The 18,567-nt window shown below is 37.7% G+C and overlaps 1 protein-coding gene across 4 annotated transcripts in view; it reads right to left on the minus strand.

Moving 5' to 3' along the window:
* ZFAT (zinc finger and AT-hook domain containing) overlaps positions 1-18,567 on the minus strand; it is a 271,413-nt gene that overhangs the window by 114,741 nt on the left and 138,105 nt on the right. For 3 of the 4 annotated variants that reach the window (XM_027860423.1, XM_027860424.1, XM_027860425.1), the window contains 2 exons: positions 15,446-15,595; positions 9,899-10,072 (listed from right to left, as the gene is read on the minus strand). In XM_027860423.1, the coding sequence (XP_027716224.1) occupies positions 9,899-10,072; positions 15,446-15,595 (324 nt within the window). Of the gene's footprint in view, positions 1-1,786; positions 1,862-9,898; positions 10,073-15,445; positions 15,596-18,567 lie in introns of all 4 variants that reach the window. The other variant, XM_027860422.1, reaches the window with a different exon arrangement.

Genomic DNA, 18,567 nt, shown 5'->3' on the forward strand with positions numbered 1-18,567 from the left:
CTGGAGTGCTTCACCATTTCATTCTCCAGCTCATTTTACAGATGTGCAAACTAAGACAGTGTTAAGTGACTTGCCCAGGGTCACATAGTTACTAAGTGTCTGAGGCCAGATTTGAACTCAGGAAGATGAGTTTTCCTAAGTCCAGGCCCAGCATTTTATCCACTGAGCCACCTAGCTGTTCCTGGTCAAAGTTAACTAGGCCAGTTAGTCAAAAGTCAAAAAGCATTTTTTTTAAAGCAGAATTAAAAATAATTCAACTCTCCTTCCACAATACCATACTTTCTCTTTGCAGATGGATAAAAAAGGGGAGCCAAAAACTGAGTATCTGGAGGATATCAGAATTGAGTACATTTGGAAATTATCCATGGTCTTCAATGATTCCAAGTTTATTATATCACAAAAGTCTGTGTCTTTAATATCAATATGCTCCCTGTGATGCCCTGTGGCTAGAAACATATGTGAAAAATACGAAATAAATGAGTCAACACTGGTCCATGGTATAATTATTCTGTGGGTGAGTCCACTGGATAAACAAACTTTTTAGAATTGTCTAAAATAAAGGAATAAATGGATCCTGAATACAAACCTAAGAAGTTTTCCTATAAATATACTGAATAAGCTTTAATGCATAGATTTGAGGCATATCTTCCAGGTGCTCAGAAAACTTTTTCCCTCAAGTACAGTGTGGCAGACAGCTGAGATTGCTGGGTAAGTGACTGACCTACGGACAGTTGCTAACATTTATGTGTCACTTTAAAACCCGTAAAAGTCTTTTACGTATATTATCTCACTTGATCCTCAAAACAACTCTGTGAGGTAGTTGCTGCTATTATGTCCATTTTACAGATAAGGACACTAAGACAGAGAAAAGTTAAGGGACTTGGCCAGGATCATACAGCTAGAAAGTGTCTGAAGAAGTGTTCACATTTGCATTTTCCTGATAAATGAATTGTTACTAAAGTATATGCTGATTTTCCTTTTTACAGGAGGAAATAATTGGAGTTCTTTTCTTATGCTTTATTGGATGACATTTCATTCTACATTTAGCAATAGGATCTCTCATTATAAGAGAAGACAGAAAAAAGAACTTCCTCCACTCAAATTCAATTTCCATATTCAACTCTCCACTTGCCTAATTACTGCCTGTTCCAGGGTGCTTGAAGACTGAATAATTCCTCTTTGTAAATTTTGCAAGAAAACTTCCCCTGGACTCAAGTATGTGGTGAGGGGAGTAGGAAGGAACCAAAAGAATTTGGGGTACTAAACTTAAAAGAGCTTTTATTTTATGATTACAGAATTCTTATTTTGATTACAAGTTAAGTTGCCCTGCTTCATTTAAACCTGTCTACTACATTATGGGTTCTTATAACTATTGGGGATGGGAGGGGGAACAGGACTCTGGAACTCAAAACTATTTTTAGCCTTTTATTAACTGTCGGGCAAAGTAAAAGTATTTCCTGGCTGATTATTTAAATACTTAAAGATCTGGGATCTCATGAATGGAAATATTTCTTCCATCAATGTTGATCATAGTCCTCACTATACAGTTTCATGAGGAGCCATGACCAAAAAATTCACCACTTCAGGGCCACCCCTGGTTACAGGCCTCCCCAAACTCAGCAAGGCTTTGCCAGGATCTCATTCAATGCCTTTCTAGCTTGCGAGAGTCAGTCACTTCCGGGCCATGATTCCTTTGCTATACTGCCCTCCCTCAGACACCTTGTATGATGTTCCCCAACGATCATGTAATTGTATTGCCTCCAGCACTGATCTCTTCGCTAGATACCTGATTCGGTCCTGCTACTTTTTGTGCACCTCGGGGATTGTGGTGTTAGGGTCCTAGTGTTACTGGTTCCTCTACCTTTGATAGAAAAAAAAAAAAAACAAAAAACAACAGTTTGTTAAAATGTTTTGTTTTTTTTTTAATCTTTTCCCACTTTTCTTCTGTTTGTAATCCTCCCTTCATTTTCAACCCTGAATGTCCTTGGGGTGACTTTGTGGAATGACTTTGCTTAGTTGGATATTCTGCTAAGCTTTCTTTAGACAGGTTTTACTCTCCACTGCTTCTCTCTGCTTTATGAGACAACACCATTCGTAATCTTCTACAGATGTTTATATTTAACCCATTGGGTTCTTTGGTAGCCATTTCTTTCCATTTGGATAATAAATGAGATGTTTACTGACTAAGTTGCTCTCTGGGCTCTTCTGGTTTTCTTATTGTGGCAATTAACTTGCATTGTTCAAACTTCTGAATAGAATTCTTATTCTGTGTCTTTGTCAATTCCATTTCTCATTTTTTATTTTCACTAATTTGTTTAAATAATACAGGATTAAAGTTTCCCATAAAAGGAGAGCTAAGTATAAGAGTGAGTTGAGGTCTGGACTTGGAAGGCAGGAAGGCTGAGATCAAATCTAGCCTCAGACACTTCCTAGATATATGGCCCTAGGCAAGTACATAAACTGTCTGCCTCAGTTTCCTCATCTGTAAAATGAAGATAATAATAGCACCTATCTCACAGGATCAAATGAGATAATAATTTTAAATCATTTTGCAAACCTTAAAGCACTATGTAAATGCTAGCAGTTATTATTAAAGCAAAGGCCTATATTTTCAACATTTACATTTTACCAGTTTTTCTACATGGAAATGAGATATGAAACATCACCACATCTGAAGATGTAGAGATTTTACTGAAATCACTGTTTGTAAACTATGTATGTCTAAAAAATCTTTTTTTGATTCAACAGAACAAAAATACTGGCTTAAAGATTGACTTCTAATAAGGTATCTGATATAATAAATTCTACATTATAAAATATACATATATAAAATATATAAAACATAACAAAATTATTTAAGATTCCTTGAAAGACAGTAACAAATAACCTTGTTCGGTGACCCTATGGTTATTACTATCAAATGAGGAATGAAAACCTAACATATTCAACAGATCTATGATTTCATCCACTTGTAAGTTCCTTCTGTTGGCTGATTCAAGCCAGAACTAGAGCTCAAGTTGAGAATTGGAATGAAAAGAGACCACTGTAAATCTTCTAGCAAACAACAAAAGCAAGTTTACTTAATCATTGCATGGGAAGGATATTCAACAAGGATACAGCATTGAGTAAGTCAAGTGCAGCTTCCCTGCCATTGTATTAGCCAACTGGTTTGCCAGTCAAACCAGAGGGAGGAGCTCTTGACTCCATCTGGATCAGCCTTTTCTACTTAAGCCACCAGGAAACTACATTTATTATTATAATGTAATTAATCAAGCATAAGTACCCTGCACCAATTAAGTCTCAAGGCAGATTTCAATATCTTTTAAGGAAAACTTGGCCTTGCTGACATGAATGTTATTATTATTATCATACCCTCTATTAATGCCAATCATAACACATCCACACCAGTCCTTCTTGTGGAATTGTTGTCCATTCCATCCAAAAAGTTTGCCACCGGGGATCAGCCCAATGTACTGACAGTACCAGTGAAACAATCTGTTTGTCCACCCATCATCCCTTCCTCTTGCCATAAAGGCAACCTATCCTCTCACTCTATCAAAAAACTCTTTAAGGATGTATTTTACTTCTACTTTTAAGTTCGTTATATGATTCAGACTGAACATACCCTTCTTTAGTGTGATCATTATTTTCAGTTCTTCAGCAGTGATGTTCTATATCCTATGATCACACAGCAACATCAGTAAAATGCTAGTATTGAAAAGATAGGCCTTTGCTTTCATGCGAAGCTCGAAGCCACGAGAAAATCTCTGTCATTCCCTGAGAGTGATGACATCTTCAACATTAATGGGCAAATTTGGATAAGGGGTGAGTGTGAGGGGGGAAATAATGACACGTTGATTTTGAGATGCCTACAAAATATCCAGTATGAGGCTGGTAATGTGGGACCTGACCACAGATGAGAGATGATATTCAAAACCATAAGATCACCAAGTGAGAGAGTACAGACAGAAAAGAGAGGTGGGCCCAATATAGAGACCTAGGAGACATCCACAGTTAGTAGACATGACACAGATAATGAATCATTAAAAAGAGACTAAGAAGGAGACATGTAGGAGGAGAACCAAGTGAAAATGGTGTCTTAAAAACACAAAGAGGAGAAAATATTTTAGAGAAGATGGTGATTAACAGTGTCAAATGCTACAGAAAGGTCAATAAGGAGGACCTAGAAGAGGCCATCAGATCTGGCAAATACTGGTAATGTTGAAAAGAGTGGTTTCAGTTGAATGAAGAGGTTGGAAGAGAAATTTCAGAGAGTTTACAGGAAAGCTGACCTCCTATAGCTGAAAGACATATGTTAAATATAAATGCAATTAAGAGGCAATTTACATGGAAGTTTAAAGAAAAAAAAAAGATGCTTCCTTATCTGTGCAGGAGCACTAACTTGATACTTGATATTTTCATCAATTAAGCCTTGTTTCCCCAAGGAATTCAAAGCATTTTATTAAAATTTTCTAATAGACTCTCATGGCATTCCCAGATAACAAATAATATCCTCATTTCACAAACCAGAATGTGAGGTCAAAAGCATATGGCTTATTTAAAATTGCATAATAAATCAGCAGGGGAGTTGGGAGCTTTGATCTGTGGACTTTTAGCCTAGAACTCTCTAAAGTAAGCCAAAACTCACAGACTACAATTGCATGACACAATTGCGCTTGTATTAACAGGTTTCCAGGAGACAGCATAGTGTTACAGGAACGTATGCTGGGCTGAGATTCAGTCACTCAACAAGCATTTGTTAAAGCCCCTACTACGTGTCAGGTACTGTGCTAAGTGTTGAGAACAGAAGGGTAAAAACAGTCCTTACTCTCAAGGAACTCACCTTCTAAAGGCGGAAACAAAAAGCAAACAACAAATAAAAAAGCAAGATATATACAGGATAAATTGGAGCTAATCTCAGACAGGAGACATTGGCATTAAAGGGAGACCAGGAAATGATTCCTTCAGAAGGTAGAATTGTAGCAGAGATTCAAGACAACAAGATTCTAGTCCTCACATTCTCTCTACCTCACCATGTGACTTGGCAAAATCACTTCTCAAAGTATAAATTTTCCCATCTATGAAATGAAGGCCTCTTCCGGCTCTAAAATCCAAGATTCTGGGATAACAGAAAGTCAGGTGTGTCATTAGCATGGTCATTGTCACTGTCATGGCAAATACAAATTTATTTCTGGTAGGTATATCACCACTGAGGCACTTAAAATAAAATACAGCATCTTGATCTAAGACAAATCCCAAAGACTCATGATGGAAAATGCTGTCCACATCCAGAAAAAGAACTATAGAGTCTGAAAGTAGATTGAAACGTATTATTTGCTCTCTCTTTTTTTTTGTTTCTTCTCTCTCTTGGTTTCTCCCATTGGTTCTAATTCTTTTTTACAACATGATTAATATTAAAAGAGGTTTAATGTGAATGTATATATTGAGCCTATATCAGTTTACATGCCATCTTGGAGGAGGGGGAGGTAAGAGATGGGGAGAAAATCTGGAACTCAAAATCTTGTGGAAGTGAATGTTAAAAACTAAAAATAAATAACTAAATTTATTAATAAAAAAACATAGCATCTTGAGTCAAGTATCAGGCATGTAGGATCAGTCCCAAAGTCCAACATCCTCACTATTAAATACAGCCACATTACATACATTATTCAAATGGCAGATATATCTTGTGAATACATATTTACAATAATCAAGACTGTTTTCCCTCATGGAGCCTTCCTCCTAATCACTGTTTGCTGTGAAAATTCAATAATTCAATTACCAATCAGTTATTAAATGTCTATTGTGTGCCAGGCATTGTGTTAGGCACTGATCATACAAACACAAAAATCAAACAGTTGTCCTTCAAGAATCTTATATTCTATGAGTGGGAGACAATACATACACATAAATAATTTTTGGCAGGGAGGCACTAGCAGTTAGTAGAAATAAAGGTCATTTTATTCTTTGTGGATTATTTCTATTGACAAAACCATAACCACTGAACCATTTGATAGCATCAAGGACTTTGGGGATATGAATTTTTTTTCCTGTACTTTACCATTTGCCCCAAAAACTGCTCCCCTCGGATTTACAACCTTTTCAGCTTTCCTCCAGATGAACTTTTTTGTCTCTCCCAAAAAGAACATGAGCTCCCTAAAAACAAAGACTATATCATTCATTATCTTTGCATCTCCAGCACTTGGTACAGTGCTTGGCACATAGTAAACACCTAATAAATGTTTTTTTGAGTCAGACATATAGGAAAAAGCAGCTGAGCTGAACTTTTAAGGAAATTAGGGATTCTAAGAGAAGAGGAGGAGGGAGTACATGCTAGGCAAGGGTAAACAACCTGACTAAAGTCTCAGATGGCAAGGGTTTATGAGAAATAGCAAGCAGTCTGGTGAGACTACAGAGTTCATGAAAGAGAGTAATGTATAAACCTGAAAAAAGCAAGTTGGAGCCACTTTGTAAAGGGCTTTAAATGTGAAGCAGAATAAAAATTTCAAAGACTTTTTAGATATAATCTTAAGAATCACTAAAAGAGCTCCATTTCATGTTGAGGGTTATGCATAAAAATCTATCATATAACAACATAGTTTACAAATCCTGTGGACCTTCATTTTCAGTTTTTAGATAACTAAAACAGAGGCTAACTAGATTTTCAGAATCTAACATATGTCATTCTTTCTTCCAGAGGGAAATAAGGCTTATCTCTCTTCCAATAATCCCAGAAAGCATGGGCAATAGACATAAAGAACCTAGTCAATGCTCACTTCAGCAATAATAGAAACATTTTCCCATCAGATTGCCATTAAATACTAGTTGACATGAACTGCACTGTATCCAAATGATTTGAATTATAATATAGTGTGAAAAAGCACTTGCCTTAGAGTCATCAGTATGGGGATATCTGGTCTCTTAAAGAGAAGACTTAGGAAGAATAGGATCTTTAATTATCTTAAAGGTTGTCACACAGGGAATTATACTTGTTCTCCTTGGCCCCAAGGGGCAAAACTCGATTCAGTGGATGGAAGCTACCAAAAGTTAAGTCTAGGCTTGATGTAAGGAAAAACTTCAGAACAATCAGACCACTTCAAAAATGGAATGAGATTGGAAAGATCTTCAAGAAAAGACCAGATAACTACTTGGTGAATAAGATACAGAAAAGATTCTTCTTCATACATATGTTAGGCTAGATGGTCTGTGATGAAGTCTTCAAACTCTTCAGTCCTATAACTGTGATTCTAAGTTACCTGAGGATAAAGACTCTATTTTATTCATCTTTGCACCTTTCTCAAATTCCATGGGGAGGCCATAAGACACCATAGGGCAGAAACTGATAGTAAAGCATCCTTCCCCTTTTATTTTCCCTTTGCCTGATCCCTAATCACTCCCAATAAGCCTAGAATCCATGGAGCAGTCAAGTTAGAAGAAATGCCCTCCCTTCACCCTTTCTCCAACAAGGTGCCTAGACAAAAAGAGTTCTATGGCTGTTCATAACTTTTGGATAAGTTGAGTGTCAATTTTAAATTCCTCCAGTTAGAGGAATAATTGCCAGAATGGACCATCTGTTCTGCCAAAGCATCCTGAAGAACTTCAGGACTTACTTGCTACTATGCACTCCAAAACATCATTGTCTCCTTCATCAGACTGAGAGTTCCCTGCTAAGGGGGACTGCTGTTGTTGTTGTTTTCCCCTTTATTTGTATCCAGCAATTAGCATAGTGCCTAACAGGGGTCGGGAACCTGCAGCCTGGAGGCCACATGTGGCCCTCTAGGTCTTCAGGTATGGCCCTTTGACTGAATCCAAACTTCACAGAACAAAGCCCCTTAATAAAAGAATTTGTTCTATAAAATCAAGTCTCTTCTCAAGTCCCCAGGTTTCCCACTCCTGGCCCTAGAGCACAGAAAGTCCTTAAAAACTACTTGCTGATTTGACCTGACTTTTCATCTGACTTGACAGTGCATGCTAAGGACTCCTGACCATGGTCCCCTGATCTCACACCATCACCCACAGGTGAATTCTTTGGTATGTGTTGTCTCCTCCAATTAGAGCTCCTTGAGTGTAGGGATCAATATTTTTTCCTTTTGTATTTCCAGTCCTTAGTATAGTGATCGGCATATAGTAAAAACTCCACCTAATACATGATTTTTCCTTCTACATTTTTTATTCCTAGCACCTAGAACAAACGCCATAAAACACTCAGTTTTAACATTAAAAATAACTTCTAAAATAATTTAATTCTTCATTTGAAGTCATGATGATGGTCTAATCAATAGCACGTTAAGATAACAATGATGAGATGTATTTGCAAATCTTATTATTTTTTAAATATCTATTCTGATTGCTCTAGAGGCAGTTCAAATGGAAGAAGATAGCATTCAAAGAAAAACTAATTCTGGGAAACAAAAAGCATAACTAGAAGTTTTTAAAGGATATATCTTCTTTCATAAGTTATCTGTCCCTCTTTTTAAAACATGTAACACTGAATATTCATCCATTCCACATTCCAATAGCCTTTCCTGTGAATGAATGTGTGTGTGTACAAACATATAGATAGATAGATCGATAGATAATAATAGCTAATAATAACTAATATTTATACAGTGCCTGTGTAGCAGGCACTGTGCTAAGTACTTTACAATTATTATTTCATTTGATCTTCACAACAATGCTGGGAGGTAGTTGCTATTATTATCCTCATTTTACTGATGGAGAAACTGAGGCAAATAGGGGTTAAGTGACTTGTCCAGGGTCAAACAGTTAGTAAGCGTCTAGGACTGAATTTGAACTCAGGTCTTCCTGACTACAGGCCTGGCACTTTATGCATCACACCAGCTATCTGTTAAATTAAGCTAAAAATGTGTGTGTAAAACTTTTTTGTAACTTTGAAATAAACATCAGTCAGGGCCAGGGCCAGGGCTAGGGCCAGGGTAAACCAAGTAAACATTTGCCCTAGAATAAGACATGCCAGGAAGCACAAAGGATACTTTTAAATATGACTTTTTTATAAATGCACATAACACTTTGCAAATTTTAGTGCTAGACAGACATTATTTCTTTGTTTATTGTTGCTCCTGTAAAAAAAAAAAAAGTCCAAGCTCTCTGTCCCCCATGGATGCTTTCTGAGGTAAGGGAAGCTTCATGTGCTCACGGTGAAGGCTCAAAGCTTCCATTGGACAATAACAGAGAAAAGATGCAAATTCAAAGTAGAATGTCACACTTCTGAAACTCTGCCCAGGGCACCTGAATGCACTGTCTTAGCTCTGACCCTAGCAGCAGTGCCATTGAGAGGCATAAAAAAAGCACATGCTAATGGCTTACACACTGTCTCAGTCCGGCCTAAGTGCAGTTTCCTAAGACATTAAAACCCTCTCAGTCTAGGCTGGCTGAAGGACACTCAATCAAGGAGCTAGAAAAGAATTTTTAATTTCATTTTAAATAGTAGACAATATAAAGTACTTGGGAGTATACCTGACAAGACAAACCCAGGTACTATATTAACACGATTACAAAATGCTTTTTAGACAAATTAGGTCAAATCTAAACAACTGGAAAAATTGCTCATGGGTAGGCCACATCCATATAATAAAAATGACAGTTCTACCTAAATTAATCTATTTATTCAGTACCATACCAATCAAACTAACAAAAAATATTTTATAGAACTAGAAAAAAATAATAACAAAATTCATCTGGAAAAACAAAAGATCAGGGATATCAAAGGAATCAATGAAAAAAATGTAAAGAACTTATATGGATATCAGAACCAGCAAGTGCCCACTTTCTTGAGAGTACTTCCTTCCTCTTTAAGTCTACCAAGCCTAAGGGTGACAGACTGACACCCAGGCCCCTACACAAGGGACTGAAGCACTACAGGGGGTCTGCTACTCACCATCAGCGGTGTGCAGGAGCTTGTGGCTTTTCAGTGTGCCTTTTGACTTGAATTTCTTGCCACACATATCACACAGATGTGTTTTCTCAGTGCTGTGCCTGTTCATGTGAGCCTTGAGGTTACTCTTGCTGCGAGTGGCATACTCACATAGCGAACACTTGAATGGTTTCACACCTATCCAAAAGGAAGGGGGAAAAAAAGGCAGAATCTTTTTAAAATTATTATGCTGAGAAACTAAGAGCATGTAAGAATGACAGACTGAGGCTATTCTGGAAGTGCTTGGGAAAGCAACAGAAACCCCCACCACAACCACCAACAACTTCCTCTTCTGATGGCATCAAAGTGACCCTGGGCTCTCAAAAACTTTGGACACAAAGAATGTCTAACAGATCCTTTCAAGATGGAAAAACTTCACGGACAATAAATCAGCCAGTCAGCAGGCATTTAATACACGCCCACTGTGTGTCCATTAGCCAAGAACAAACTAAGTTTGGAGAAATTCAAGCCCATAGATAAAGCATAATCAGGTGATGAATTATATCGGCTATAGTAATTCATTAAACCATTGAGGGAGACACATAAGGAAGGAATGGGAGTGAGGGGACATACAATGAGGAAATTCCAGTTATTTCATTAGTACTGAAGCAACATTCGTCATGATGTCCTCAATGGTATCTTAAGATTTTTCCTTTCTGCATGTTCCCATTCAATTAACTTAATTAATCCACGGTGTTTGAACAAACAAGGCTAAGACTTGAAGGCCCTTCTTGAAATGCTGGGAATTAGAATGTGCAGACTAACAAGCAAATAAGAAAATGAACGACAAAAAAATCACTGACCACTGTTTGAGACTTGGTGAGGCTAGGTGAAAGGAATGCTCTCAAGAAAAAAATCTTGCAACATAAAATCATTCCAAGGAAAATGAAAATGGGGATGCACAGAAGACTCTAGTGAAAGCTCCCTGGCAAGCTTGGATTTCAAAAGGGCATACTCCAAAGACAGAAGCAAGAACAGGCAACCAAGAACGTTGAGAAGGCCAAGGCTTAGTATCAATCAGTCAATCAGTAAGTATTTAGTAGGCAGCCACTATGTTCCAGGTGTTCTAAATGAAACAATCCAGTATTATAAAGGGTATATTCTAATGGAAGGGATGAAAGACAGGACAGCATGAGCTGAAGCTTGTAAAATGAAAATAAAGTCAAGTGAAAAAAGGCTTTTAAAAATTCTGTTGGGGTGAATAAAGAAGTGAGCTTGCAGCTTGTGGTCATATAAGACAACAGTAATGTATCACAATAGAGAGTATGACTACCCAATCTCCTCTACCAAGGGAAAAGATCCCTGAACAAGAAAGATGGTTAACAAAAACAATAAAGAGAAAAAAGAAACCCAGAGCAAGTAAAGATATGGTAAGGGTTGCTAGATATCCTCAAGAAGTTCGAGTCATTGGCATGAGCAGAATCAAATTCCAATGCACATGCAGAACTTGCAGATGTGGGTGCTGATCTGCTGTCAATGACTTTTGTGGAAGAGCAGAGAAGGGGGAAAGACACCAAATAATCAGAGATGGACAAATGTCCCAATTCTCAAAAGGGGAAAAAGGTCTTTATAGAAGAGATTCATGCTTTAAAGAAAGGCCTGAGTAAGTGACTGAGGAGGAGATCCTTTCCAGCATTTATGGCTAAACTGTAGAGAAAAGAAAAAAAGTGACCTAGTTGTGTAGCACTTAGATCAATCAGTGGGATTAGAAGTATAAAAATTTGCTTCAGGGATTTCTCATTATGTGATCTGCAATTAAAAAAAGGCTGGGGGGAGGCCAGATAGAGCTGTATGCATTAGTAATGAGAAAAGAAAAACCAGAATGAGAATAACATGGAAAAAGCAAATTAGGTAAGATCACTGATGATGTGGGATCCAAGGAAACTTAATTGAGCCACAACTGATAGAAATTAGAGCACAGGTTCTCAACCTAATGAATTGATGGTGAATTTTTAAAATATTTTGATAACTATTTCACTACATATGTATATATATATATATATATATATGTAAACACACACACACACACATACATACATACATACATATTATATGAATTTAAAAACAGTATTCTGATAAGAGATCCATAGAATTCACCAGCCTGCCAAAGGATTCCATGACACCCACAAAAAAGATTAAGAAGCCGGGAAAGAGAGAGATAAGAGGAGCTTGACTATCAGCTGCTACCCTTTGGCAAAGGCAAAAAAGTGCTGGTTGCATAGTATTTCAATTCTTATCAACAGTGTTTTAAACTAAAAGGCAAGGGGAAAAAAAGAAACACGTCTATGAGGTACCTACACAAGAAGGTAGCATTGAGAGTAGCAACAATGTAGGAAGTGGAGATGTTCAGTAATGTAAAGGAGAACAAAATGCAAGAAAAAAATCTAGCAAGAAAACTGGTAGCCTCAGACATCTATATGAAGCTACGTGGTATAGTAGGTATGGCCCTGCATCTGGAATGTGGAAGACTTGAATTGAAAACTTGCCTCAGACACTTAATATGACCCTGAGCAGGTCATAGCATCACAGCTCTTGAGCTGAAGACACTTCAGCGGCTATCTAGTCCAGTACCCTCGTTTTGACAAATGAGGAAACCAGGGCCCAAAGACGATAGTCACGTGGTTCGTGTAAAAGGTGGGATTTGAACCCAGGTTCTCTGGCTCCAGAGCCAAGGCTCTTCCCATGATGACACACTGCCTCTCCAAAACTCAAACTAGCTGCTGAAAACTGAGATCAAACCAGAAGCCTTGAGATATTCAGAATAATTTTCTCTCAACTTCTGTCAATCTTCCTCTTGTATAAAATGGGGGAGCAAAAAAAAACCAGGGTTGTTCTATCAAATGAAATAATACACGTAGAACGTTGCCAATTTTGAAGGAATACATGTTATCTATTATTGTTGTTGTGATGATGATTGTCATGAATATGCTTAAAGTGTGAGCAATAAGCAAAGTGAGTTAAATAACCTTAGACAAGGAAATGAATTTGACCTCAGGGGAATCTCTAAGACTTTTTGGAATGAGAACCATGTCCAAAATATGGCTAAAAGGGGGTGGGAGAGAGACAATGTATATAATAAGAAGATCTACTCAATCTGAGGAAACCTAGGAACTCAAGGGAAGTCTTTTTGTCTTCTGATTCGTGCATAAAGGGGAGTACCCTTATGGTGAGCATCTGTGGGAAGCTGACAGTAGGAAGAATAGAAGCTATAGTGTCATCACAGTATTACTAAATATCAGCAGGACAAAAGGATAAAACAGAAGGGGAGTTTGGGAAATAGATAACAATCAAGGCATTGTGGCAACACAGTAGTGATGGGGGACTTTAATTATATAGACATCTACTGGAGCTCCATCTGATAAAAGCAGAGCAATTGAAAATGTCTTGGCTCACATTAATAATAATTTTATCCTCAAAAAGTTGGAGAAAATGACAAGGAAGACGCTATTCTGACCCAATTCTCACCATACAGGAAAAATTAGTTGTTGAAGTAAAAATGATGAGAACCATGGAGCAAAGTGATCACTCCATCCTTGATTTTACACTACAAAAGTAGAAGGAAGGGGCAGCTAGGTGGCACAGTGGATAGAGCACTAGCCCTGGAGTCAGGAGGACCTGAGTTCAAATGTGACCTCAGACACATAACACTTACTAGCTGTGTGATCCTAGGCAAGCCACTTAACCCCACTGAATAGCCAACAACAACAACAAAAAAAAAAAAAGGTAGAAGGAAACTGGGCATAGTCTAAAATAAACTTGAGATGTAGAGAGAGCTAATTTCAAAGGCTCCATAGTAGTCTTATCACCTAAAATCCTACAGGGCAAAGAGGGATTGCTCTCAAGAATGAAATTCCAAAGACACAAAACACTCCTAACAAGAAGAAGAGAGTTGTCTAAAGAGACCCACTGGGTTGCAAAGGGAATTTACTGATCAATTTTGGTTTTAAAATAGAAAAAAGAGCAAGTAACAGAGGATGAATACAGAAATTTAGTCTGATCCTATAAGGTGTCCATGACTTTTTAAGGCCACTCTTATCCATGTGGTTCTTTTCATTGTCCACTGTCTTGTGTGTCATTTCACTTCTTCTGAGATCAGTGCTGTCTATGATTCACATATTATACCTAACGGAAGTGACTACAGTACTAACATGCTACTCTCTTGTACTAATTCTTACCCCAAGCTTTAGTGCTCTATTTACACTTCTTTGATAATTAATGTATACAGAACCAAAAATGAGAATTTCAGGAAGACATCTAAGAGAACTGATAAAACCAAACACCATCACACAGAGAAGGAGATTAAAAATAATTAGTTTTAAAATCCAATGCTTTGCTATATCTGCTAGACCAAACTGATACACTTGGGCATTTGGATGTAGTACATCTGTGAAAGCTAACTCCTCTGATTCGACATTCTAGAAAGACTCAGAAAATTACTGGTGAAATAGTCATTGTGCTAGTTCTTTGGAACAGCCTAATTCAAGTTCATTTGGTGACTAATGAAGTCAAAGTCACATGTGCTATATCTGGGTAAGCCAATTACCTTCATTGTGATGCATGCTCAAAGATCATCCAAGTCTGACTAACCATTTCGCAAATGGATATTATAAATAACAGAGCCACGGGTGGCAGGTCCTGAATGGTTCAATGCAAATACTACCAGGAATCAGTGGAAACACAATTCAAAGCATATGCATTCTCCACAGCAGGTGAGTAGTATTATCTTGGTACATAAACAACAGTCCAAAGTATTTGGCAGAACAAATACTTCTCTAAAAGCTGAGTAATTTGATGACATGATAATACTTATTCTCACAAACTCTGGGAGCAAAATTTCCAATTTCTTTCCCTAAACACACATTCTATAAAGAAATGGAGACAATAATGTTAATGATACTGGAAATATTTTTCACACTCTAATTTTATGTTATTTGTAAATCCATTGAGAATGCCTATTCACAACTAATTCATTTGACCAAGGTAAGACATAACCATTTAATAGAGATCCAGTTTATTAACTCTCCTTATTTCATTTTGGGAAGTCTAAAAGAAGTGCTATTTATGATTCAAACATTAACTCCAGAAAATGACGCATGCTAGAACATGTGTACAGACATTCTTTTCTCTTTGTTTGCTGATTTCATTAAACATCATTAACTCATCGAGATAGTGTTTGCTCTCCCTAACAAAGTGATTAGGTGGTGCTTTTCTTTGCTCTTTAGTCTCTGTGGCCATTATTATTTCACACCCTTTTGCTGTTACAATAATATCTAATGAAGACAGTCAAATAAAGAAGCCGTGGAGTTGAGAAATGTCAACTCAGGCAGAATCTGCTAACTTGCTGATGGTAGCAGACTTAAGGATACATATCCATGAGGCACTGGAGAGTTCCAACAGACCTAGATCTCCAGGGACCTGGCATTCATAGTTCATCTAGTTCAATGTCACCCTAATGAAGAATGTAAAGCTAAAATAGAAAGGTCATTATGTTTCAAAAGCACACATAATTACCTTCATGCGCCCAGATGTGACGTTGAAGGTCTGATCCATTCTTCATAAAATAAAAGTCACAATATGGACACTTCACAGCTCTCTTTCCAATTAGTCCTTTCAGTTGAACCCTCCTGCCAAGAATCTCAGAGATGGTGCTCATGGAGACCTCTAGAGAAAGAGAACAATAGGTCTAAGCCTCAAAGAAACTTGCTTTAACTTAGCTGTAAATAAAACATGAGGGCAGCTAGATGGCTGAGTGGATAGGGCACTGGGCCTGAAGTCAGGAAGACTTTATTTCAAATTCACTCTTAGACAGCTGTGTGACCCTGGGCAAGTCACTTAACCTTTGTTTGCCTTAATCTACTGGAAAAGGAAATGGCAAACCACTCCAGAATCTTTGCAACAAAACCCCATGGACAATATTAGAGTGGTATGGTCCACGGGGTCACCAAGAGTCAGACGGGACTGAACAACAACCACAAATAAAACATAATAATGAGATGTGCCTTGATCATTTTTGGTTCAAATCCTAAATGAGACTTGGCTATAAAAAGTAGTTTTTACTAATTTTATTTCAAGAAATGTCATAGTTGGAAAGGTCGCAAGTGTATTTACAGGGCTTTTATACATTACTTGCATAGGTGAAATGTGTTGTTGCATCTGCCTACATAGGTTAGCATGCTTATTCTCTGTCCATTTTTTAGTTTAAATTTGTTTTATTATTATTATTATTACTCGCCTTTCAAATTGCCACTTCTTTGTTTTTCAGTTGTTCATTTCTTTTCCATTCACTCACCAGCAATAATCTAGGCTTCCTGTACCAACATTATAGGAAAGATGACAGACAACTAGAATAGATAGGGTTGAAAGCCACTTGCCAGATGGCAAATGGTTTCCATTATGCATTTTGGAGAAGAGTACATTAAAATACTGTTGCTATACATATCAAGTAAAACTTCAAACTAATTATCACATTGAGACTATTGCAGTACAGAGGAAAGAGTAATGGATTTTAAATTAAAAGAAAGAGTTTTGAGTTCTGACTCTGATACTTATGAGCTGCATGACCTTGAACAGATCCCCCTAATGGCTAATGCTTTCTTCCTCCTTAATTCATCTTAAATTTACTTACAGTATCTATGTAAATGTTGTTCCCCCTGCCCCCAGGAACATGTAATCTCTTTGAGAGCAGAGACTATTTGAGATTTTGTGCTTGCTTTGTTTTGTTGTTGTGGTGATGGTGGCGATTGTTCCTGTATCCCCATAAATTAATCCCGTGCCTTGCAGAATGAATGAGGACAATATTACAACAATATTTTAGTCTCACCTTTCCAGACATACCAGAATGAAGAGTACTTTTATCAGTACTTGTGAGTAAGAGAACCTTAAGTAGTGATAAGAACTTAATCAAATTTCTAAAGCAAAGCCTGGTAATAAATCCTTTTTCCTCTTACCAAAGACCTAACCACTTATAATAAGGAAACTAGGTCAAAGTATAAGAGAAGATGCTAAACTCTCGGAAAATGGAGGTTACTCTGAAGTCTAGGCTCCAAATCCCAATAACTGCCACAGCAGTTCTAGCCCTCTAGAGGTGGGCCACTTCCTGGATATTTTTTAAACCAGGGATTCTTAATGTTTTGTGTGTGTGTCACGAAAAGGCAAAAAAAATGGTCCCTGCCCTCATGGGGACATAACAAGCAAACAACTCTATCCTTACAATATGTATGCAATGCATGTGGAGAGTAATCTCAGGAGGAGGGCACTGGTGGTAGTGTAGAAGGGAATGAGGACAGGCCTCTTTTTGTACAGAGGAGACTGAAGGTCAAGGAAGCTCAATAGTTTTTGATTCGTCAGGTAGCTAGACCTTGAATTTAATTACATGTCCTGGGAAAGAAGAAGCCATCACCAGATACAGAGCAACAGGGAAATTGTAAAGACTAGAGTCAGAAGTCACTTCCCCTGGGCCTCAGTTTCTTCATCTGTAAAATAGGGAAGATAGTGCCTCATTCTTTACATCACAGTACTACAGTGAAGGGAAAAAAAATCCTTTGTAAATGAAAGTGTGACTTTTTTTAAGGTATGCAAAGCACTTCACAAGTATTATCTCAATGTAGCCTCACAATCATTTCAGGAGGTAGATGTTATTATTACCATCCCCATTTTATAGATGAGGAAACGGTGGGTGATGGAGGTTAAGTGGCTTGCCTAGGGTCACACAATTTGTAAGTAACTGAGGCAGTGTCTGAACTCAAGTCTAACTGAATCCAATATATAAAATACCACTTTGTGGCAATAAAGTAACACACATTATGGCAATATAGAAAGTAATCACTGCAGCATGTTACTGTTATCCAGAAATGCATCCCTTAAAAATACACACACACACACACACACACACACACACACACACAACAAAATAATGAAAGAAAAGAAAAAAATTCTAGTTTCAATGTGTTTTATTTTCATTTTCTTGGCCTGAATTCTCCTATTAGATAATTAACTTCTCTATCACCTCAAAAAAAAAATCCATACACAAATCTTCACTTTGGAAGTTGCCTCCACAGTCCTGCACCTCTCCAACTTCTCCTCCTGGATTTGGACCCAGTATTTTCACTGCCACCAAGAAGGCTCGTCCTGGCCCAGCTTTGTATCCCCATCAAGTCACACAGTGTCTGGAACACAGTAAGAGCTTAAATGCTTGTTGACTGATTGACTGGCTAGGTTCTCTCTAAAGTGCTTTCTAGCTAAAACACGTTTTGGTCCTCAGAATGGCCATCCCACAGAATGCCCCAGCCCAAGCTACAGGCACTAGTCAGGGATTCAGAGATTACAAAAGACATGACAGCTTGCATTTAGATATTGCTGTAATGTTTGCAAAGTGTTTTACAAATATTATTTGATCCTCACAACAATGCTATGAGGTAGGTGCTATTATTATCCTCATTTTACATGTAAGAAACTGAGGCAGTCAGAGATCATGTTAAGTGACTTGCCCAGACTCATACTGCAAGTGTCTGAGGCTAGATCTGAGCTCAAGTCTTCCTGACTCCAGGTCAGCACCCTGCACACTGTGCCACCCGGCTGTCTCCTCGTAATTCTTGCCCCCTCGCCTCTGAGTTGTGGAGTCAGAACACCAGAGT

Source organism: Vombatus ursinus, unplaced genomic scaffold (assembly GCF_900497805.2).
Source record: "Vombatus ursinus unplaced genomic scaffold, bare-nosed wombat genome assembly UNPS02014180.1, whole genome shotgun sequence".
Classification (NCBI taxonomy): domain Eukaryota; kingdom Metazoa; phylum Chordata; class Mammalia; order Diprotodontia; family Vombatidae; genus Vombatus; species Vombatus ursinus.